Consider the following 24405-nt stretch of genomic DNA (forward strand, 5'->3'; position numbering starts at 1 on the left):
GACAACTATAATGTTGGGTGGAGGATGGTTTTCATGGTTCTGGCTAGGCCCCTTAGTTCCAGAAGGGAAATCTTAACGCTACAGCATACAATTACATTCTAGACGATGCTGTGCTTCCAACTTTGTGGCAACAGTTTGGGGAAGATCCTTTCCTGTTCCAGCATGACATTGCCCTCATATACAAACCAAGGTCCATACAGAAATGTTTTTTGAGATCAGTGTGGAAGAACTTTACTGGCCTGCACAGAGCTCTGACTTCAACCCCATTGAACACCTTTGGGATGAATTGGAACACAGACTGCGAACCAGGCCTACTTGGCCAACATCAGTAACTGGCTTCACTAATGCTCTTGTGGCTGAATGGAAACAAGTCCCCTCAGAAATCTCCGACAAAGCCTTCCCAGAAGAGTGGAGGCTGTTATGGCACGAAAGGGGGGGACAAACTCCATATTAATGCCCATGATTTTGGAATGAGGTGTTCGACAAGCAGGTGTCCACATACTTTTGGCCATGTAGTGTTCATGGCTGGTGAAAGACAGCTAAGCCTCATCCGCTGCACCACAGGGACATCTGCTGGACACACAGCTCCTGTACTCCAGTGGGGAACACTTATATGCACTGGCCTCACCTCTACCAGACCGACAGCTGGTCAACAATACTAGGGTAGATATGTCATTTTGTCAACAATGGAATACTTTTAACAAAACCACAGGAGGTTAGTGGCACCTTAATTGGGGAGGACAGGCTCTTGGTAATGGCTGGAGCAGAATTAATGAAATGGTATCAAATACATCAAACACATGGTTTCCATGTGTTTTATGCCATTTCATTCACACCGTTCCAGCCATTTTAATATGTGCCATCCTCCCTTCAGCAACCTCCACTGCATAAAACAACTTTCTTTGTTCCATTACATACTGTTGTTTTCACCTATCCTGCCTTCAGAGAAGGGAGACCAGTGTAATGATCTGCATGAGGTATTGGGGTCAGTATTTATCAGGAAGTGGAAACAGGTACTGTTTCAGTACTGTAAAACATATTAAACCAATACAAGTCTCTGAGAAAATCTTCTACTGGAATGTTGGTGTAACATCTTTCTTTCATTTTCATTTTCTCTCTCAGGCTTTTGAGTTCAGGAAGTTCTAGCCACCCCTATTGCAGAATGACAGACACCTCTTTCTATGTTCCAATCCTGATCTTGAGGGGAAAACACCAGACAGTCCTATCCACTGAACTAAACAGCCACCAGACTATGATCAGCTGAAATTAGAAGGAACCAGAAAAGGTTATATGCCTACATGATAGGTACATCTCACAGACAGCATTAGGCAACACTCAGCCTTATTAGACAACTAAAAAAGATTTACAAACTAGCCAAAAGCATGCCATTAACAACAATTGTATCTTCCACACCCACATTTACCCAAATGGCTAGTTTATTTCAAGACCCTCTTCCGTAATCCTTGTCGTTTGTCCAAGACTTCATCATGATTTAATCTCTGGCTAACACCGGCGGCACCTGCACCTGCATGCCGCCCGAGGGCTTCAGCCTCGTGTCTTCCTCATGTCCTAACTAACTAACTGGATTAATTACTGGAACCCACTGGGCACACCACATCATTTAAACGTGGAGTTTGGGTCATTTTTGGTTGAGACGTTGATCAATGAGATTTCAACCTTTATCCGCCCACTTCAAAAAATAAGCCAGAAGTTTCCCAATGCATTATCACTATACTTTGAACCATCTGAAAAGCACAACCAAATTCCAATCTTTGTTACGCTTTCAACCATTTAAAAGCAAAACAAAGTTCAAATGGGAATACAATGTCAGACATTTGTATTTATACAATAACTTCACGTGTTATCTCTGTGCTTCATCTAATAGCAGAACCAAATGACCTGGATTGCAGTTGAGATTACATTAAAAGTACATGGTGCAAGTGATCAATGCATTTCGAGATTCTGTACAGATTAGTATAGCAATTGTGAAGACCTCCACTGACCTGTGACCTTTCATGCCATCTTGAACATGCACACTTTCTATGATTACATAAGACAAAAATAGTTACAGTAACTTCAAAATGTGGCCATGGATGTGTTACTCATTTTATAATAAATGCTGTTACAGTAGTTTGTAAAATAGCCTTAACTTTAGACTAATTACTGTATTACTAAAGTAATATTGAATTGTTTGGTTGACAAAGCAACCAAGTATCTGGTTATAATATATAATATTTGGTTGAGATGGAGATGTGAATCCAACATCTTAATTATTAATTTGAAGATTACATTTGATGTCAACCAAATCTTTGAACCCTAGGCCTATATGTATTGTCGATTTTTAGTTGAACGCCTTTTTGAATTGAAACAACAGCTGTTGATGACTTCGCAAAAACTATATAGGCCTGACAAAAATATAAATGCAACATGCAACGATTTCTAATATTTTACAGAGTTACAGTTCATATAAGGAAATCAGTCAATTTAAATAAATTCATTAGGCCCTAATCTATGGATTGCACATGACAGTGAATATAGATATGCACCTCAAATCAAATCAAATTTATTTATATAGCCCTTCGTACATCAGCTGATATCTCAAAGTGCTGTACAGAAACCCAGCCTAAAACCCCAAACAGCAAGCAATGCAGGTGTAGAAGCACGGTGGCTAGGAAAAATTCCCTAGAAAGGCCAAAACCTAGGAAGAAACCTAGAGAGGAACCAGGCTATGTGGGGTGGCCAGTCCTCTTCTGGCTGTGCCGGGTGGAGATTATAACAGAACATGGCCAAGATGTTCAAATGTTCATAAATGACCAGCATGATCGAATAATAGTAAGGCAGAACAGTTGAAACTGAAGCAGCAGCAGGGCCAGGTGCAGCCATCCACTTCCTTATGTCTGAAACACATGCTTCTAGCGAGTGCAATTTTGGGGCTTCACCATGTTTCATTGAAATGTACAGCTGTGTGTCATCCGCATAGCAGTGAAAGTTAACATTATGTTTTCGAATAACATCCCCAAGAGGTAAAATATAGAGTGAAAACAATAGTGGTCCTAAAACGGAACCTTGAGGAACACCGAAATTTACAGTTGATTTGTCAGAGGACAAACCATTCACAGAGACAAACTGATATCTTTCCGACAGATAAGATCTAAACCAGGCCAGAACATGTCCGTGTAGACCAATTTGGGTTTCCAATCTCTCCAAAAGAATGTGGTGATCGACCTGTAGGTCCCAGATACCTTAAAAGGTAGGGGCGTGGATCAGAAAACCAGTCAATATCTGGTGTGATCACCATTTGCCTCATGCAGTGCGACACATCTCCTTCGAGTATAGTCGATCAGGTTGTTAATTGTGGCCTGTGGAATGTTGTCCCACTCCTCTTCAATGGCTGTGCGAAGTTGCTGGATATTGGCAGGAACTGGAATACGCTGTTGTACACGGTGATCCAGAGCATCCCAAACATGCTTAAATTTGTGACATGTCTGATGACATTTACATTTACATTACATTTAAGTCATTTAGCAGACGCTCTTATCCAGAGCGACTTACAAATTGGTGCATTCACCTTATGACATCCAGTGGGACAGTCACTTAACAATAGTGCATCTAAAACTTAAGGGGGGGGGGTGAGAGGGATTACTTATCCTATCCTAGGTATTCCTTAAAGAGGTGGGGTTTCAGGTGTCTCCGGAAGGTGGTGATTGACTCCGCTGTCCTGGCGTCGTGAGGGAGTTTGTTCCACCATTGGGGGGCCAGGGCAGCGAACAGTTTTGACTGGGCTGAGCGGGAGCTGTACTTTCTCAGTGGTAGGGAGGCGAGCAGGCCAGAGGTGGATGAACGCAGTGCCCTTGTTTGGGTGTAGGGCCTGATCAGAGCCTGGAGGTACTGAGGTGCCGTTCCCCTCACAGCTCCGTAGGCAAGCACCATGGTCTTGTAGCGGATGCGAGCTTCAACTGGAAGCCAGTGGAGAGAACGGAGGAGCGGGGTGACGTGAGAGAACTTGGGAAGGTTGAGTATGCAGGCCATGTAAGAACTGGGACATTTTCAGCTTCCAGGAATTGTGTACAGATCCTTACAACATGGGTCCAGGCATTATCATGCTGAAACTTGAGGTGATGGCGGCAGATGAATGGCACAACAATGCGCCTCAGGATCTCGTCACGGTATCTCTGTGCATTAAAATTGCCATCGATAAAACTGTACAAAATTTGTTTTGAAAAAGACATAACTATGTCCATGGATATATTGTGTTAAATGTGCATTTCACACTTAAGACCTGGATACACCAGTCCAGGGCAGGAGCAATGTAGTGCCAGCAGTGAGATGGAGGAAAAGCAAAACAATTAATTCAAATACTTTTTCAAGGGGCTAAACACATGGATACAATGTAGTTTTAATATACATTCAGAAATGAAAAGATCTGAGTTTGAGAAATCCAAACTATTCTTTTGAGGCATGTAGTATTTTTTAACTAGGCTAGTCAGTTAAGAACAAATTCTTATTTTCAATGGCAGCCTAATAACAGTGGGTTAACTGACCTTGTTCAGGGGCAGAACAACAGATTTTTACCTTGTCAGCTCTGGGATTCAATCTTGCAACCTTTCGGTTACAAGTCCAACATTCTAACCACTAGGCTACCTGTTGCTCCACAGCATGGGGTTATAGTTGTGTTCGTTGTTCATAGCTTATGCCTGCCCATACCATAACCCCACCGCCACCATGGGGCACTCTGTTCACAACGTCAGCAAACTGCTCGTCCACATGACGCCATACATGCTGTCTGCCATCTGCCCGGTCCAATTGAAACTGGGACTCATCCGTAAAGAGCACACTTCTCCAGCTTCCCTGAGATGGTTTCTGACAGTTTGTGCAGAAATTCTTTGGTTGTGCAAACCCACAGTTTCATCAGCTGTCCGGGTGGCTGGTCTCAGGCGATCCTGCAGGTGAAGAAGCCGGATGTGGAGGTCCTGGGCATTTAAACACATTTGTGCACCAAATTTGAGATAAATAAACTCTTGTGCATATAGACAATTTCTGGGATAGTTTATTTCAGCTCATGAAACATGGGACCTACACTTTACATTTTGCGTTGATATTTCTTGTTCAGTATAGTATCGTTGATTATATTCGACTTATAAAGTATGGTTACATTTAATTTGCTCTGCTAAATCAATCCTTCGGTATGACTTCGATAGAACCAGATATAAAGAGGTCTCTTACAAATAATTCTCAAGATAGCACATTGGTAGTAGTCAGTAAACAATATCAATGCTAAGCAGAGCTGGTTTTAGTTAAAACCCTGGATGGGAGACCAAATGGATAGCTGTAGATAGATCAACTATCCAGTAGGAGGTGCTGCCCAGCCTATTGTTTTTTCTCTCTGATTTTTTTTTTACACCTTTATTGTACTAGGCAAGTCAGTTAAGAACAAATTCTTATTTTCAATGACGGCCTAGGAACAGTGGGTTAACTGCCTGTTCAGGGGCAGTTGTACCTTGTCAGCTCGGGGATTTGAACTTGCAACCTTTCGGTTACCATTCGGTTCCTAGTCCAACGCTCTAGCCACTAGGCTACGCTGCTGCCCCGCTGACATTGTACAAATTCTATACAAGGTTGAAAATTGGTTCCCATGATGACATAATCTTGTAGTTGAAATGTCACCCTCAAAACTGTTTACGTTGACTTTTTTCAAATGAAATGTATTTTACATGGAGATTCCATGTCTAAATATGTTGACAAATGACGTTGAAACAATGTTGATTCATTCAATTTGTGCCCAGTGGGAAGGAACTCAAGTCCATGTTGATGTTGCATTTTATAGCAAAATATAAACAGACCAGAAATCACTTAAAATCATCAACAAAAATATGTTTATCAAAATATGTACAATAAATTAATCTGAAGAAATAATGTTATTCCTAAAGTAATATGTTGCTAGGATTAAGGGAGGAATGGTATGTTAGTTTGCTTATGTGTTGGCAGACGAAATGGTTGGTGTCTCCGTAGATGATAAATTAAATATTTTATTTAAGGCAACACTACATTTTGTTTTTTGAAAGTCTATGAATATTAATAAAGTGGGCTCATATACAAAGATAATCAGAGGAGGTGTTTTGAATTTTACAGCATTTCTCCCTGTACTTTATTGCATTTAGAGATGGTTGAAACTGCCACTAAATGTTAGGTACATTAAAAGGAAGATTTAGTTGAGTTAAATATGAGTTCATTGCAATTGACCCAGAATGTACAATATGACCATACAATATTTCCTATGCTTGTCAAACAAATCAACAACGCACATAGACTACAACTCCCAATAAAGTTGTTCAAAATGGATGAAGTTATAAACTCATGGATCATGATGAGAAACAGTTCAGTAGAGAACAATAATAAATCAAATAAAAACATCCAGGGAATCCACTTGATGTTGGATGAGCCGAGTTAATAGCCATAGTCAATACCACATAAGATGGTAGTGGTAGAATGGGGCAATTCCTAACTCATCACTGTTAAAAAATATATTAAAAAAATATTTGTGGAAAACACTGATTTGACCTTTGCAGTGTCACCATCAAAGTGGAACAAAATGTTCAGTCACATAAAGTTAAGTCACAAAAAAAGGAGTAGATGACAGCAGTCTAATACTGTTTCATGGCAGAGGTGGGAGAAAAGCACTCCAAAAATGTCCAGCATTTGAGGTTAGCGTGTTCCCAGGAGTTAAACTTGACAGATATTGTAGTATATAGTGGGGCTCTCGTTGACTGTGTCTTCCATCACCTCATAACAACAGTCTTGCTTGTGCAAAGGCAACTCGGTCAGTGGCATGCCATTCTGCATGTCGTGCAAGTTGTGTTTGTTCTGTGTGCCGTATGAAGGCTGAGACTGGGAAGGAACACACACACACACACACACACACACACACACACACACACACACACACACACACACACACACACACACACACACACACACACACACACACACACACACACACACACACACACACACACACACACACACACACACACACACACACACACACTGATCAGTATCTCTGTGATAAGTGACAAAAACTGTTCAGATGTTCAGAGGTCTATATTCACATGCCATATTGCTTTAATATTGCTTTTCTTGTAACCCTGGCCAGCACACATATTACATTAATCTAAGACCTCAGTAATTCTTTTTGTGCAGGGTCTCTTATACCTCACATTAAAACAGTTTTACAGAAACGCAGGACTATAGGTGGATGATATGATATGGTTGCAGCTAGACAGTGACAGCAGCCTACCTTGCAAGTACCACCGCGAGGAAAGTCTTTCCGACATAAGTGGCCGATAATTCCTGCTGCCAGGGCGTCTCCAAGCACGTTGATCATGGTTCGGAATCGGTCCCTGAAAAGACAGGGAATACAAAAGCTCCAGAGATCAGCCTCCCACTCCAACCACAAACATTGTCTCCGAATGCACCAAAATACTTCCCCATAACAACCAGTCTCTCCTATGCCATGAAGTTAGTAAACAATTTAAGGTTTCCCTTGACAACCATTCTAAATCATTGTCAGCCGCTATTAACTACATGTGTAGCATATGTTCTAATATGTTGTAGGCCTACTGTAGATATTGAATATTACTAATTTATGTCATAGTGAACTTACAGCACCCAGTCGATGGCCACAATAAGGGTGATGTCATCAGGTGGCAGGCCCACTGATGTCAGGACAATGACCATGGTAACGAGGCCAGCCTGGGGAATCCCAGCAGCACCTATGCTGGCAGCAGTAGCTGTTATACTGTTAGAGACCAAAACAATCAATTACAAAGCTAAGAAGGTGCATTACAATACTATTCTGCCATGGTAACACTGATATGAGCAATACCTTTTGACAGCCTTATTGCTTGTAAGGATTTTTTATTAAATCAAACACAGTGATTGAATCTCATCATGAAAATAATGATATTTACTCAGTACAGCGATAATGCACATTCACATGTACTAATGTTGTGTGAAACAAAAGTAATATCAGGAGGAATGTTACTTTTTGTCACACCTGTTATAATCTCAGCACCCAGGACCAAGGCTGTCATGGCAGACTACACCGGGTGCTTACTGCTTTTGAGTTTGGACTCAAAGTTTCACCCTGCAGATGCAATGGTAGCTTTATGATTTGAAACCCAATACATACCCAGTGGTGTAAAGTAGTTAAGTAAAAATACTTTCAAGTACTACCTAAGTAGTGTTTTTGGTATCTGTACTTTACTATTTATATTTTTAACAACTTACTTTTACTTCACTAGGTTCCTAAAAAAAAAAGTACTTTTTACTCCATACAGTTTCTTTTTACACCCAAAAGTACTCATTTTGAATGCTTAGCAGGACATGAAAATGGTCCAATTCACACACTTATCAAGAAAACATCCCTGGTCATCCCTACTAACTGATCTGGCAGATTCACTAAACACAAATGCTTGGTTTGTAAATTATGTCTGAGTGTTGGAGTGTGCCCCAAGCTATCCGTAAATAAATAAATAAAACAAGAAGATGGTGTCATCTGGCTTGTTTAATATAAGGAACTTAAAATTATTTATACTTTCACTTTTGATACTAAAGTACATTTTAGCAATTACATTTAATTTTGATACTTAAAACCAAATATTTTTAGACTTTTATTCAAGTAGTATTTTACTAGGTGACTCACTTTTACGTGAGTAATTTACTATTAAGGTATCTTTACTTTTACTCAAGTACGACAATTGGGTACTTTCTCCACCACTGTACATACCTAATGGTGACCAGCTGGCCAAAGTCCAGCTCATAATCGTTGACCTGGGCAATAAAGATGGCCGCCACGGCCTCATAAAGAGCCGTTCCGTCCATGTTGATGGTGGCCCCCACAGGCAGCACAAAGCGTGCTATCTGCCGATCCACATTGCAGTTCTCCAGCAAGCACTTCATAGTGATGGGTAGAGTGGCAGAACTTGAGAGAGAGAGAGAGAGAGAGAGAGATCGTTGACTAAGGGGCTTCTACCATTATGAACTGATATCCTCTGGATAGAATATTGTCAGTTTTCCTCCTTTTCGCATCCTTCTGTTTGCACTCCTTACTCACAACAATTGCAACACTGAGCTTTAAAGCTATTTAAAGTTAATTTTTAAACATACTTTTTGACATTTAAGTTATTATCTTAATACATTTCTGTCCTTCTCTTGAAACTCACCATACTGGGGATCAATTGCAACATTATACAGATGAATTTGCCTACGGTAAAGGTTTTGTAGTGTTTGAAGCTTATCAATCAAACTCGCCATTACAATGGCAGCAGGATAGCCTAGTGGTTAGAGCGTTGGACTAGTAACCAGAAGGTTGTGAGTTCAAGCTGACAAGGTACAAATCTGTCGTTCTGCCCCTGAACAAGCAGTTAACCCACTGTTCCCAGGCCGTCATTGAAAATAAGAATGTGTTCTTAACTGACTTGCCTGGTTAAATAAAGGTAAGAAGGAACCTTTTTCACGCATTCAGCTCAATCCTCTGACAGTTTTATTCACATCTGGTCCTGGAGGGCCACAGTGCATTTGTCCCTGCCCAACACTAGACTTCAGTGAGCGTTTTTTCGACTGTTCTGGCATATTATATTTTTGCTGGGGGGACACCGAAGTTTGGAGCCAAAGTCTACGCCCCTTCGTCTGTGATTGGTCAACAGTAAGGATTTTTCAATAAAGTCTTAGCTGTCATTCAACCAGAGATGACTCGTTTTCCTGCACATTTTTTGTTTTGAAAAATACTGCACCAAGCAGTATAGTTAGATGTGAAACGACGCAACTAAGATCTCTGCAAAAACGCCAAAATAAATGACAGATTTCTTGAGTTATCTTAGATTCATTCGGACTATTCTGAGGAAATGCATACTGGCTACGGCATCTCAAAATGGACAAACAGTACTATTGTTGCTTTTTTCTTATTTTTCAAGTGAAGGTCTTTTAAGGGAATATGCGAGCACACAGGTTTGGTTCAGCGCCAGCCAAACTGAAGCATGCTGATGCCTTAACACACCTGATGAATCAGGTGTTATGGAACTTTGTTGAATGGGGGGCAGTTACTTTTCTATTCAGGGGGTGAGCTGAAATTGAATTCCTCATAAAAAGCAAAGCTCAATTTCCAATTCAACATGAGTTGAATGCCAATTAATTTCATGCTGAACTAACTGAATTAAGAAAGGAAATGACCCCAACCCTGGTTGCATACTGCAGACCTTCAGGACAATGAACATAATTGTTCGATGAGAAAAATGGGCTTAGAGAAACAACTGCTTACCTTGAGGAGGTGGCCAGTGCTATGACCAAGGCTTGTAGCAGGCCTCTGATATAAGTGAAGGGGTTTTTCTGAGTCAGGACAAGGTAGAAGAAGGGGAGGAGGATGAGGCCGTGAACAAACAGCCCGGCCAGAACAGTGATGGTGTACCAGCCCAGCTTCTTCCCAAGATTAGATGGGTCCTGCATGTCCAGGATTTTTCCAGCTACGAGGAATATGATCCCAAATGGAAAATACCTGAAAGAAAAAGGAAGAACGAATGACCTAGTGTATATATACAACTGTGTTTCACACCTTCAAAGACTGTCTGTACTAGGTGAAATGTCAATGTGTTTTTCCTAATGAGCAATGTGTTATTCCACCCAGTGGAATAGATTAAAACTAAATAAATTGTTATTTTCTATTACATTATGTATTGTGAAAACTAGACAACTACTTTATTCATAAAAAATCATAAGAAAGAAATTGCTGTGTTGTGACACCTGAGTTGATCGCTGCCACTAAAACCATGTCAGAGCCAAGAGTCATTCAAGGCTTTGAGGTAAATCCTATTAGCAATTGAACTTCTATGGTAAGGTCGTTTGAACAATTTGGCCAGGCCGTTTGAGGTAAACCTGAGCTGCATGGGTGGTGCCAAAGTTCCCTGGGATTAGTCACTGTTGACCCTGAGCACAGAGTGTGCTACTCCTGGTCGACTAATCCTCGGCATGTGCAGTTCACTGCTGGGTGGAGCGAGTCAAGATGATTGCCTAACATCTCCTTGACCACAAGACGATGACCACGTTCTCACCACATGCCTGTGTACAGGCCGTAGCCTCAGAAAGTAACACGGAACACACATCTGGGTAGCAGACTGTTTCTTTAGATCCCACTAGTTTGAATGTTCATGGGTTATGCTGTTCATAGCAGAAAGCCAAAAGGCTAGGTTGCCATCAAATGCAACCGACTTATGATATTTATTGGGTAATTTAGCAGATGCTTGCATCCAAAGTGACAGTTTATAGTGACACACATTCAGTATACAGTGTACAGTATTCAGTATACAGTGTGGGAATCACACCCACAAACCTGGTGTTGCCGGTACCATCCTCTAACCCACTGAGCCAGTAAATTAGAACCTTTATCATTTAAACTAATGATAAATATGGTAACGGACACAGATGCTGGTACTTATAAAGCTTACCAAACAGCAGTGTTGGTGATTTTCATGACACATTCGTTGACGCACTGACACACGTTGACTAGTGGTGCTCCTCTTTCGCCCATTTTCCCCAACAACAGCCCTGAAGGAACAAAATGAAAAATATATATATCTGGCTCTATCTTCTCAGTCTAGAGAGATGGATACATATAATATTGATACTAGAGGGATAGACAGCTGCAGATGTATAATGTAAACAGACTTAATATAAACAGAAAAGAGAAGGAAACAGAAAAGACTGGCCTTCAGAATACAGTCAGTGGTGGAAAAAGTATCCAATTGTCATACTTGAGTGAAAGTAAACATACCTTAATAGAAAATGACTCAAGTAAAAGTGAAAGTCGCCCAGTAAAATACTACTTGAGTAAAAGTCTAAAAGTTTTGATATACTTAACTATCAAAATAAAATGTAATTGCTAAAATATACTTAACTGCAAAAAAATGTGGCAAAGAAATGTACTTTATGTCTACAATACTAAGTGGTATGTTTGGGGCATATCCAACACATCCCTGAGTACCACTCCTCATATTTTCAAGCATGGTGGTAGCTGCTTCATGTTATGGTTATTCTTGTCATGAGTAAGGACAAGGGAGTTTTTTAGGATACAAATAAATTAAATAGAGCTAAGCACAGGCAAAATCCTAGAGAAAAACCTGTTACAGTCTGCATTCTAACATACACTGGGAGACAAATTAACCTTTCAGCAGGACAATAACCTAAAACACAAGGCCACATATACACTGGAGTTGGTTACCAAGATTACATTGAATGTTCCTGAGTGGCCTAGTTACAGTTTTGACTTAACTTGTCTTGAAAATCTATGGCAAGACTTGAAAATGGCTTACTAGCAATGATTAACAACCAACTTGACAGAGCTTGAAGAATATTTTAAAAGAATAATGGGCAGATATTATACAATTCAGGTGTGCAAAGCTCTTAGAGACTTACCCAGAAAGACACACAGCTGTAATCACTGCCAAAGGTGATTCTAACATGCATTGACTCAAGGGTGTGAATTTACTGATGTAAATAAGATATTTCTGTATTTAATTTTCAATAAATTTGCAAAAATAATTCTAATAACATGTTTTCACTTTGTCATTATGGGGTATTGTGTGCAGATGGGTGTAGATGGGTGAGAGAGAAAAAAGCTATTTAATCCATTTTGAACTCAGGCTGTAACAAAACAACGTGGAATAAATCAAGGGGAATGAATACTTTCTGAAGGCACAGCAAATCGCTTCAGATTCCTTATATTAAGCAAACCATTTACGGATAGCAAGGGGCACCCTGCAACAAATCATGTGTTTAGTGAGTCCGCCAGATCAGAGGCAGTAGGGATGACCAGGGAAGTTCTCTTGATAAGTGCACATATTGGACCATTTTCCTGTCCTGCAAATCATTCAAAATGTAACGAGTACCTTTGAGTGTCAGGGAAAATGTATGGAGTAAAAGGTACATCATTTTCTTTAGGAATGTGGTGAAGTAAAAGTAAAAGTTGTCAAAAAATATAAATAGTACAGTAAAGTAGTATTTTAAAGTATTTTTACTTAAGTACTTTACACCACTGCTGGTCTTACCCATAGTGGCAGAGAAGATGACGATCCCCAGCACATTCATCTGTTGGCTGTTGCCAGGTCTGGTCTTGTAGTGGATCTCAGGGGGTGGAGTGAGCTCCAGGGACACCGTCCGACCACTGGGGTCACTTTCATCAGGTATGGCGTACACAAAGTTGGGCTGCACTGTGACCCTGGAGACTTTCAGGATAGGAACCAGATCTGTTTTGTACTGGAACAATAAGAACATTGCAGATGAGTAAGGCAATATAAACTACAATACCCATCAGCTGTAGGGATTTGTTAATCACAACCAATGGAACATCTGACTTATTAGGAACAATGGTAAATGTATCATTGGTCTAGTGTTACTCACCTGCTGAAATGTTGCCTCAATAAGATTGGAAGGAACCATATTCCTGTAAAAAGATAATATGTTATAATTTAGCATGTTGATATGTTGGTGTATGCATTAAGGGTGAAACACATGGTCGTTCATTAATGATCCGTGTCAGTAAGGTGTAATCAATACAGCACAAGAGAGAGTCATTATACGTTATAATTATTCCAACTTGATGAGTATGATTATCACAAATAGCTTCCTTTTGAATTGTTACAGGAAGTTGTGAACCATACAAAGGAAAGTGGTCCCCTGCACTCTGAGAATTGATCTGGTGTATTCTACAGAATGTATATATTCAGTGATGAATACACATTTTGAGATATGTCTGCATAAAATATTTGATGTGTTTAAAGTATTTGCATGGGCCAAACAAGTAATTTGATGTATTTGCAAAGAAAGTAAGAACTTGTGAAGTGTCTCAGTTGTGAACACAATAGAGGCCATTTCCCCCCTATGTTATAAGGCCCCCCACAGTATGTTATAGGCCCCCTACAGGCCATCACTGTAAATAAGAATTTGTTCTTAACTGACTTGCCTAGTTAAATAAAAATGTTAATTAATTTGATCAGTTTAACTCGGGCTCTCCTCTCTTCCGGTCTTTCCTTAACTTAATAATTAGATAAAGTGGGCAGACCACTCCCATGAGGGCCCTTAAAAGAGGGAGGTACGATCAGACAGACATGAGCCAGACTCCCTCCTGACGTGTGCTGGCGAAGAGATCCTCCACCGAGATCATTGTATCCCCACCGTTCATGATTGAGTTAATCTGTAAATCATCCCTTATGGATGACTAAAAATACCCTAATCACCCCTGTGATTTAACTGGATTGTGAGACAGTCATTGCTACTGCACAGGACTACGCAAGCATTGACAACAATCGGTAGTAGCATGCATGTTAGGCCTGTATCTAGTACCAGAGATGGGACCAAGTCACAATTTGGACGTCTTAAGCAAGTCTCAAGTCTTAATCTTTGAGTCTCGAGTCAATTCCCAAGTAATAATGGGCAAGTCTCAAGTAAAATTCCAAGTTCCACGGCTCAGGTCAAGTCACTAATTTGGGGTTTAGAGTCCTCAAATCACTGTGTTTTATGCCAATTTCAATGCAGTTGCAATACATCAGTGATTTTGAACCCACATGTTTTACAAACTGCATCCCTTTTCCCCCCACTACCACAGTCTTTGAAACTGAATGCAACCATTTTTGGGACTGATGATGCCCTGATGCAGAGGTTGCCCCACAGGTCCCAGCGTGGTGGGGCAAATTGTTTCCCCTGGGGCCTGGAGATTTTCCTAATCTGGTAACCTAACCAGGTATAAATTAGGACCCTATAGGCTCTGACAGTGATGAATTAATTAGTAGTTGTAAAAAGGTATTTTTATGGGAGTGGGACCAGATTAACATTTACAGCAAATTAAAGGAGCAATTAGGGTTAAGTGCCTTGCTCAAGGGCACACTGACAGATTTTCACCTAGTCAGCTCAGGGATGTGAACCATTGACCTTTCGGTTACTGGCCCAACGCTCTTAACCACTAGGTTACCTGTCACCTACTCACCTAGGTATACAGATACAGTATTTTCTAAACAGGACACATGGTTTTAAATTAATTCTGGAAAAACCCCTGGCCCCAGGGAGGATGAAAACCCTGTCAAACTGCAGCAACCTTTTTATTTAACATTTACTTATAGAACATTGTGGCAAGTATTTTTTCTTTTTGCAAAGTCAAGTCTCAAGTTGCAACATTTGCTAGAGGACAAGTTTTCATCATATCAAATCAAATTGGGTCACATACCCATAGTTAGCAGATGTTATTGCTGGTGTAGCGAAACGCTTGTGTTCCTTGCTCCAACAGTGAAGTAGTATCTAACAATTCACATATTTATTTATTTGTATGTTTTATCAATTTAATTATTGCCAGAAGTAGTCATTTGGACTGGAATGTCTATTTATGCTCTTCATTTGAGGGGAGAAAAACATATGGATTAACACCCAAATATTAGAGATGACTTTATTAAGACATATGCTTGACACGTTAGCATGTCTTGTATTACATTAAAAGCCAATATGCAGCTCCCTGTTTTTTGCCATTTAAAAACATACAACGCCCAATGTGATTGGGACTGATATTAGATAGGAGTTTGATGTGAGATTCTGGTAATTGATTGTTGTTAAACTGGATATATAGGCTGTTTTGAAACTACAGATACTAGTTTGTGTGAGAATGCTAGTCTCTGTGAGACAGGTGAAGGTTGTAACTAGACTGAGTCCAGTATTTAATCAACTGTAGACAGTGGATTCCCAGTTAGCAAACGTGTGTTTGATTTGCACAGAAAGAAGTCCTATGAAGGGAGTGGACACTTGATATGGAAATTGGCGGTCTGGTTGTGGGTGCTGGATGACTTCTCAGCCTGATTTGTCATCAGCACTGAAGTGTCATGCTACAGGACTGAGAGTCCCTAAATCTAGTGCCAGGAGTCTATAATTGTACCGTGAGGAAGCTTGATGTTCAAGTAGACCCCCTGGACAGGACACTAGTCGATCGCAGGACCTTATCCCCAATCAATCTCCTTAATGCTGAGTGCCAAACAGAGACGCATCGGGTCCCATTTTTAGAGTCCTGACTCAGCCAGTGATAAAACTCCCAACCTTCCAATCTCAGAGCGGAGACACTAACCACAAGGCCGCTGTGTTGGTCCCTACATTGTAAGTATTGTATATGGGCAATTCCACGCTAACGGAATTGTGCTGACACTAATATTTTTCACTTAAAATATATGCATCATAAAAACCATTGATTTCAAAGCTGAACAAACCATACAACTCTATGCACAAGGACTACTTTTTACAATTTACAAAGAAATGTTTACAAAAACACATTTACTGGAAGAACTGTGCAGATGCGAAGTTTGGAAACAGTAAAATCTCCCTGTGTTTTTTATGTGATCACATTTTCCAAAAATGTAAATATCTGCTCTGAATTAAGAATTAGGTGTCAGCTATGGCATGGCACCTTGACTATGAAAAACAATAGTTTGGTTATTGAACTAGAGTAAATTAGGTGGATTTATAACCGGTAACAGAATTGTTTCAAAGGAATTTCATCATGGGTCCCTGATCTGTACTACACAGAAATGCATAATAATGAACTATGTATGCCATTCTCTTCAAGGTGATGTATTCTAAATAGGTACATAAAGATGAGGATTTGCATATTTTTATTTTATTCTATACCCTGGCTATTATTTTAATAAGCTCTGCCACCAAACAAGACCAAATTTGGTTGGCCCGGATCTGAACCAATCATAGACGTCTAGGTTTTACAAGTTTGGACAGTACAGTACAGTACAGTACAACATAGAACATAGTTCAGTACATTACAGTAGAGTTCAGTACAGTAGAGTATATACAAGTAGAGTATAGTTCAGTACAGTACAGTACAGTACAGTACAACATAGAACATAGTTCAGTACATTACAGTAGAGTTCAGTACAGTAGAGTATATACAAGTAGAGTATAGTTCAGTACAGTAGAGTTCAGTACAGTAGAGTATATACAAGTAGAGTACAGTACAGTACAACATAGAACATAGTTCAGTACATTACAGTAGAGTTCAGTACAGTAGAGTATATACAAGTAGAGTATAGTAGAGTTCAGTACAGTATAGTAAAGAAGAGTAGAGTATAGTACATTATAGTGTACTCAACTCTACTCCACTCTATTCTACACTACTGTACTGTACTACACTTTTCTTTAGTGTACAGTAGTGTGCTCTACTGTAATGTACTGTACTGGGATGTCCGAATTTGTGAAACATAGACGTCTATGACTGGTTCGGATTTGGTCCGGTTAGTAAGAGCCGGGAGAGGTGACATTAATTGGAGCGAGAGGAGGGGTTGTCCAGACTTTTGGTTTGACCACCAGATGACAGAAAGAGAGAGAAAACAGTTGAACATCAGCTGAACATAACAGTGTGCCAGTGGAAGGGAAGACAATAGCAGGTGACCCAACTGGGGTTTGGAACTACCATGATTTCCCTTTGGAGCTAATTAAATTGCAGCAATTCATATTTTTCTGAAATACCATTACCGATTTGGTAACAAAATTTCGATTTTGAATCACTGTTCCTAGGCCATCATTGAAAATAAGATTTTTTTCTTAACTGACTTGCCTAGTTAAATAAAGGTAAAATATATATATATATTTTTTAAATGTAATAATTCATAAATAAAATTGATAAAAAACATAACTAGTTAATATGTCTACCTTGACCTGTTACTTCTGTGAACTTTCATTATCCTCCTCATGAGGGAGAGAAATTAGAAAACATCTTCAAGATATGTGGGTTTTTGGTAACAGAATTTCAAGGCACAAGGCAAAAAAGTATCCTAAACTTAATATAAATGTTGATATTAGTTGGCAGGGGTCTTTACTTTTGATGTATTTCTAATACCTTGAGACGTTTTCTGTTAGGATGTTTTCTAAGACCCTTTTACCATCATAAAAAATATATATATATACTCTTAGCTTTCATTTGACACCCAAATTGACATGCTCCTATGATCTTCACATGTTGGTGCTTATGTTTCCTTTAACATGAAAATGACCATATTGTTTGTCCCTAGACTGAAAGTATTGTTGTAGATATTGGTTGTCCATAAAATATAGGTATTTTGTAATATTGCTTGTCCCAGCACCTAGGCCCTAGACGTATATTGATTGCTGTAGATATTGCCCCCCCCACCAAGTAAACCCCATTTTTTTTAAAGAGTCTAAAATCACCAGTAATTCAGCAAAAAAAAAAGTAATTTAGGAAAGAGACACACACTACATGAGTATGTACAAAAGTATTTGGACACCTACTTGTCGAACATCTCATAAATGATGGGCATTAATATGGCACAATAATATGACCACAATATGGTCCCCCTTTGCTGCTATAACAGCCTCCACTATTCTGGGAAGGCTTACCACCAGATGGTGGAACAATGCTGCAGGGACTTGCATCTATTCAGCCACAAGAGCATTAGTGAGGTTGGGCAGTGATGTTGGGTGATAAGGCCTGGCTCGCAGTCAGCGTTCCAATTCATCCCAAAGGTTTTCGATGGGGTTGAGGTCAGGGCTCTGTGCAGGCCAGTCAAGGTCTTCCACACCGACTTGCACTTTCTGCACTGGGGCATTGCATGCTGAAACAGGAAAGGTCCCCCAGACTGTTGCCACAAAGTTAGAATCACAGAATCATCTAGAATGTCATTGTATAATGTAGCATTAAGATTTCCCTTCACTGGAACTAAAGGGCCTAACCCGACCTATGAAAAACAGCCCCAGACCATTATTCCTCCCCCACCGAACTTTATAGTTGTCGCTATGCATTGGGGCAAATAGCGTTCTCCTGGCATCCACCAAACCTAGACTAGGCCGTCGGACTGCCAGATGGTGAAGCATGATTCATCACTCCGGAGAACGTGTTTCCACTGCTCCAGAGTCTAATGGGGGTGAGCTTTACACCCCTCTAGCTGACCGTTGGCATTGCGCTAGGTGATTTTAGGCTTATGTGCGTGCGGCTGCTCGGCCATGGAAACCCATTTCATGAAGCTCCCGACCAACAGTTCTTATGCTGACGTTGCTTCCAGAGGCAGTTTGGAACTCGGTAGTGAGTATTGCAACTGAGGACAGTCAATTTTTACACACTATACGCTTTGAGCTTATGTGACCTACCACTTCGCGGCTGGGCCATCGTTGCTCCTAAATGTTTGTCCTTCACAATAACAGCACTTACAGTTGACCGGGGCAGCTCTAGCAGGGCAGAAATATATACCTATCAGCAACGGTTGTGGCTGGAATGGCCAAATCCACAAATTTGAAGGGGTGTCCACATGTTTTTGACCATGGAGTGTATGTGATCGTGTCTCAATGTAATCAAGCTATGAAATTATTGTTATTTTAGAATAAATTACATTTTGGGGCTTAGTTGTGGTCAATTTGCAGTGTACAAATTATTATAATTATGTTCCGGTCCCCTGACCATCCTCTCTGACAAAAATCAACCCACAGCTGAATCTAGTTGCCTACCCCTGCCTTAGACAGTGTTGATTGTTTGTAGATATTGCTTGTCGAGCTTCAGGTTTATCTTCATGGGTCACTCACCTGATGAGATCTAGCAAGGCATCAGCAGAAGTCATGACGGGCCCTCCTCCTAGCCTGATGCTGTCCATCTCAGTGCCCACCCCAGGCTTGATGATGATCACCAGCAGGATACCCACCACCACCGCAATGAAGGTGGTCCACAGGTAGTAGGTCACAGTGAGAACACCCACACGACAACAGGATTTGGGCTCCATGGATGACAGGCCTGACATTAAACTGTAAAAGGGAAAAGAGAGAGAGCATCAAACAATGGAAATATACAATAAAAAATGTCCCAATAATTGCTCTGATGCCTAAATTTGTAATCAAATATGGTTCCAATCTACTGACCTGTTAAATGAAGCTACGGAGAATGACTAGGAGTGTCGACCTAAGCGAGATCTAATTAAAATTTCTAATGAAGTGGGGACCCCGTTTCAAATGTTTATTGTAAGTACTACTACTTCTTATACCATTGGACAGGTGTGATATAACTGGAACCAGTCATGTTATGTAGACAATATGGAATCTATTGACATTTGGTTTCCAAAAATTACCATTCTGTAGGGGGTAAGCTACTTTCATTGGGTGTAGTGTGATAACAGCAGCAAAATTACCATTCTGTAGGGGGTAAGCTACTTTCATTGGGTGTAGTGTGATAACAGCAGCAAAATTACCATTCTGTAGGGGGTAAGCTACTTTCATTGGGTGTAGTGTGATAACAGCAGCAAAATTACCATTCTGTAGGGGGTAAGCTACTTTCATTGGGTGTAGTGTGATAACAGTGTTACCATTCTGTAGGGGGTATACTTTCATTGGGTGTAGTGTGATAACAGCAGCAAAATTACCATTCTGTAGGGGGTAAGCTACTTTCATTGGGTGTAGTGTGATAACAGCAGCAAAATTACCATTCTGTAGGGGGTAAGCTACTTTCATTGGGTGTAGTGTGATAACAGCAGCAAAATTAGTCAACATCCCTTGTCCAGTTATGCAATTTTCTCAAAAGCATTTTAAAAGTCACTTTTGAGGCTGAATATCTTTTGTGTTGAGTGAACATCAAATATTTGTATTCCGCTGTTGCGGATGAAATATAAAACCATATTATGGGACAGAGGCTGACATCACAGATGTTTACCTGGATGTGATGAGGGGGAGGATAAGCATTTTGAGCATTCTCATGAGAAGCTCTCCAGGGAACGAGAAATATATCTTAGCCTGGAGGGGATATCAGAAGAAACATAAGTTACATAAAAACAATTATTATACATTATAAGTAGACATGAACCCCTCCAAAGCTGTGGCAGCTGGTGACTTCATTTGAGGAAAAGGATGCATCTTCAAACATATTACAAAACTTAAGAAACCCAAGCAGTGTTCCTGACTTCAAACTCTTTCCACAGGAGACCCTTTTCAAAGGTTGGACAGATATTTTTGTTTCAAGTATTCCTTTCCAATAGGAAAAAGTTTCCATCAGCACACACTTGGGTGAATCTCAAATGCCTTTTGCTTTTCAGATTCACCCCTTGTGAAAAGGTTGTTCTTGGTTTTCAAATTAGTACAAAAAAAGTGGAATAATCTTGGTTGATTCGATCAGGTTCATAGGAATAGAATCTTTATCATTTACATTAGTCATTGATCAAATATAAAATCGATGTGGTTTCAAATGTTTGGATGGCGTTGATACTGTAGGTCTCAGAGCCATAGATGACTTGCTGTAGGTGACAGGGTTGGGGTCAATTTAATTTAAATTCAGAAAGTATACATTGAAGAGAATTGGAATGGAATTGACCACAACCCTGATGAGTGACACAGTTCTTAGTTGTAACACGCACAGTAATTCCCTCCAGTTAAACCTTTGCTCACTTTTAAACATCAGCCATGGGTCACACGTCACCTGTGATTATCAAGCACACTTAAGGCCATGTTTGCTTTGGCAAGCCAATTCTCAGTCTGAGATCAAATAATCCCCTCTCCTCTCCTGACACGACTGAGCTTGGATTGACCTGTTCTGAACATCGGTTTTCTTTCATCTTTCACGTACAAGTGAACTGGAAGGGGGTGATAATGTGGGCAGATGATACATTTCCTTCCTAAACTTATGAGTCCCAAAAGATGGCCTATAACCATCTAGGTATCTCCTGTTGCTTTCCAAGAATATGCTGCAATTCCTTTTCTGAAGCCATTCATCGATTCACCATCTATGGTCTAGATGACAATTTCTTCCTCCACAAAATGCATTGAGACTGCTACATGTGCGTCAACGGAGTGCTTTCCTCTCAGAAACATTTTGCTTAGTAGAGGTCATTATCTCCTTCCCAACAACCACTTTTTTCAATCAAGAGGATGAATGCAGGCTGCTCTTATAGCTGTGCACTGGCTCGCTGTTCCTATAACAACTGTAACACACAACACTTTACAGGGTTCCATTCCCATCCTTTGCTGATAGTGTTGTGCACTTGAAGCTTCTCTCAATGGTTCATTAGGTCTGGCTGCTGATGATATCCTTTGGTTTTCTACAACTCAACAACGAAATGCTCCAGTGCATCAAAGCAATGCAAACAGGAGCTCTGTAGGCGTTTAAGTGGAACACCGTCACGAAAACAGGGCGAGGTGGTCAAACAGAAAAGTGCCCAATGTATAAAACATTAAGAACACCTACTCTTTCCATGACATAGACTGACCAGGTGAATCCAGGTGAAAGCTATGATCCCTTTTTGAGGTCACTTGTTAAATCCATTTTAAATCAGTGAAGATGAAGGGGAGGAGACAGGTTAAAGAAGCATTTTTAAGCCTTGAGACAATTGAGACATGGATTGTGTATGTGTGCCATTCAGAGGGTGAATGGGCAAGACTTAAGTGCCTTTGAACAGGATATGGTAGTAGGTGCTAGGTACACCGGTTTGTGTCAAGAACTGCAACGCTGATGGGTTTTTCACACTCAAGTTTCCTGTGTGTATCAAGAATCGTCCACCATCCAAAGGACATCCAGTCAACCTGACACAACAGTTGGAAGCATTGGGTTCAATATGCACCAGCATCCCTGTAGAACGCTTTTGACACCTTGTAGAGTCCATACCCCGACAAATTCAGGCTGTTCTGAGGGGAGGGCAACTCAATATTAGGAAGGTGTTCTTAATATTTTGTACACTCAGTGTATGTATGCACTGCTAAGAGACTTTCAAACCAAGAGACATATGGACCTGGAAGGCTGGCACATCAAATAATCAAACAGAATTTGCACATGCATCTGACAGTGATAACGAGCAACTTACCTGGGTAGAGAGATGGCTCCCTCTTAACACAGCCCCCAGGACACAGCCCGTCAACACGGCAAAAACCGAGAGTGTCAGCAAGCCGTTGCGCTTCACGTAGCCCCTTAACCACTGTTTCAAGTCATCAACAAAAGCCCCATGGAGAAATCTATTGACACGTTGGTACATGGTTTCTCCTCTTGGAGAATATGAGCTATTGTTGGAGCGTGTCTCATCGCGTTCAGTGGGCAGTAGTAGCTCCTCCATAGTTCCAAGTCCTTCAATGGGAAGACCGTCAAATTCTTCTGGAGTGGTGCGATTCTGAGGAACCACATAGCCTACATGGGGATTAAGCCATCATTGCTGTGTAGAGTAAACACCTGCCAGCCACAGCCCACAGTCAGGGAGAATTAGCGGGACTAAGAGGCTTAAAAGTGTGTAATAAAATATAACAAGTCTCTCTTGTTAGGCGTCTGCCATGATTATGTACTTCTTCATTGTTGATGTCTTGTCATCTCAATCAATCATAACATTTATAAAGCTCTTTTAACATCAGCAGAACTCAAAGAGCAAGCAGAAGTGGAAGCAGAAGCACAGTTGCCAGGGAAAACTCCCTAGAGGCCTAAAGAAAAACCTAGAGAGGAACAAAGCTAAGAACATAAGGTCCATCTCTTCTAGGTGTAACAGGCAATCTGCAACAACCTTGCTTTTTGCAGGACCTTTAACATTCTTGGACACGTTATAGGCTACTGAGGGCATAGCTGTGGGAAGTAGGGGTGCTGAGGAGGCTGCAGCACCCCCTGAAAAATAGAATAATAAAAAATATACATTTTTAAATTATTAAATAACAAAGTAGTGCACTGTGCCTTTACTAGTCCTGTATTAGCTGACTAATATGGCCGCCTGTAGGCCAATTTTTTTTCAGCATTGCACAATTAAATTATACATTCAGAAACGTTTGCATTCGCATCCTTGATTATTTTTTAAAATGTGCTTTCAAATTGAATTTATGAACTGAGATTAAATAAATCCCAATTAAACTGATCCCATCTCGAACATCTAAGAATCAGTAGATTAATCCCCATTAAGGTCAATCTTATAAAGTTTGATTGTCATTGTGATCTAGATAACAAAACAAAGGGATGGCTGCAATCCAATCAAATCCTAACCCCGCACAGGCTATATAAGATGCGTAGGTGGAAAGGTGAGCCAAGCGTTAAGCAATGGTTAATGCAACTAGTTTGAGAGGTTTGGGAAGAGGTTGTGCCACATTTTGACCTAGATGTGTGTGCCAAAAGGTCTTCAATTAATTCAAGATCTTCTTAATGTGCCACTGAATGTCTTTTCTGTGGATTTACATTTAACTATTGACGTACTTTGCTACATAATAATTAACATATTATAACATTCCATTAGCATATAACAACCTAAGCATTTTGGTATACTTTCGTCCAGCACAGGACAGCAGTAATATTTCCTGTTGCCACCAAAGGTTTCTGATCTATACGGACCCATTTGCATTGAGTTATGAGGGCCGGAGCTAACATCTCATGGATAC

At 40.4% G+C, this 24405-nt stretch overlaps 1 protein-coding gene across 1 annotated transcript; it reads right to left on the bottom strand.

Moving 5' to 3' along the window:
* Positions 1-5459: 5459 nt before the first annotated feature.
* LOC123991359 (excitatory amino acid transporter 5-like) lies at positions 5460-23167 on the bottom strand. Its single transcript, XM_046292875.1, has 11 exons — positions 22869-23167; positions 20732-20811; positions 19618-19833; positions 13447-13489; positions 13095-13302; positions 11496-11595; positions 10316-10549; positions 8786-8980; positions 7661-7795; positions 7295-7397; positions 5460-6885 (listed from the first exon to the last, which is right to left on the bottom strand). The coding sequence occupies exons 1-11, from the start codon at positions 23112-23114 to the stop codon at positions 6721-6723; spliced, it is 1725 nt and encodes a 574-aa protein (XP_046148831.1). The 5' UTR covers positions 23115-23167; the 3' UTR covers positions 5460-6720.
* Between the last annotated feature and the right edge of the window lie 1238 nt (positions 23168-24405).

This window comes from Oncorhynchus gorbuscha, linkage group LG02 (assembly GCF_021184085.1).
Source record: "Oncorhynchus gorbuscha isolate QuinsamMale2020 ecotype Even-year linkage group LG02, OgorEven_v1.0, whole genome shotgun sequence".
NCBI classification, from domain to species: domain Eukaryota; kingdom Metazoa; phylum Chordata; class Actinopteri; order Salmoniformes; family Salmonidae; genus Oncorhynchus; species Oncorhynchus gorbuscha.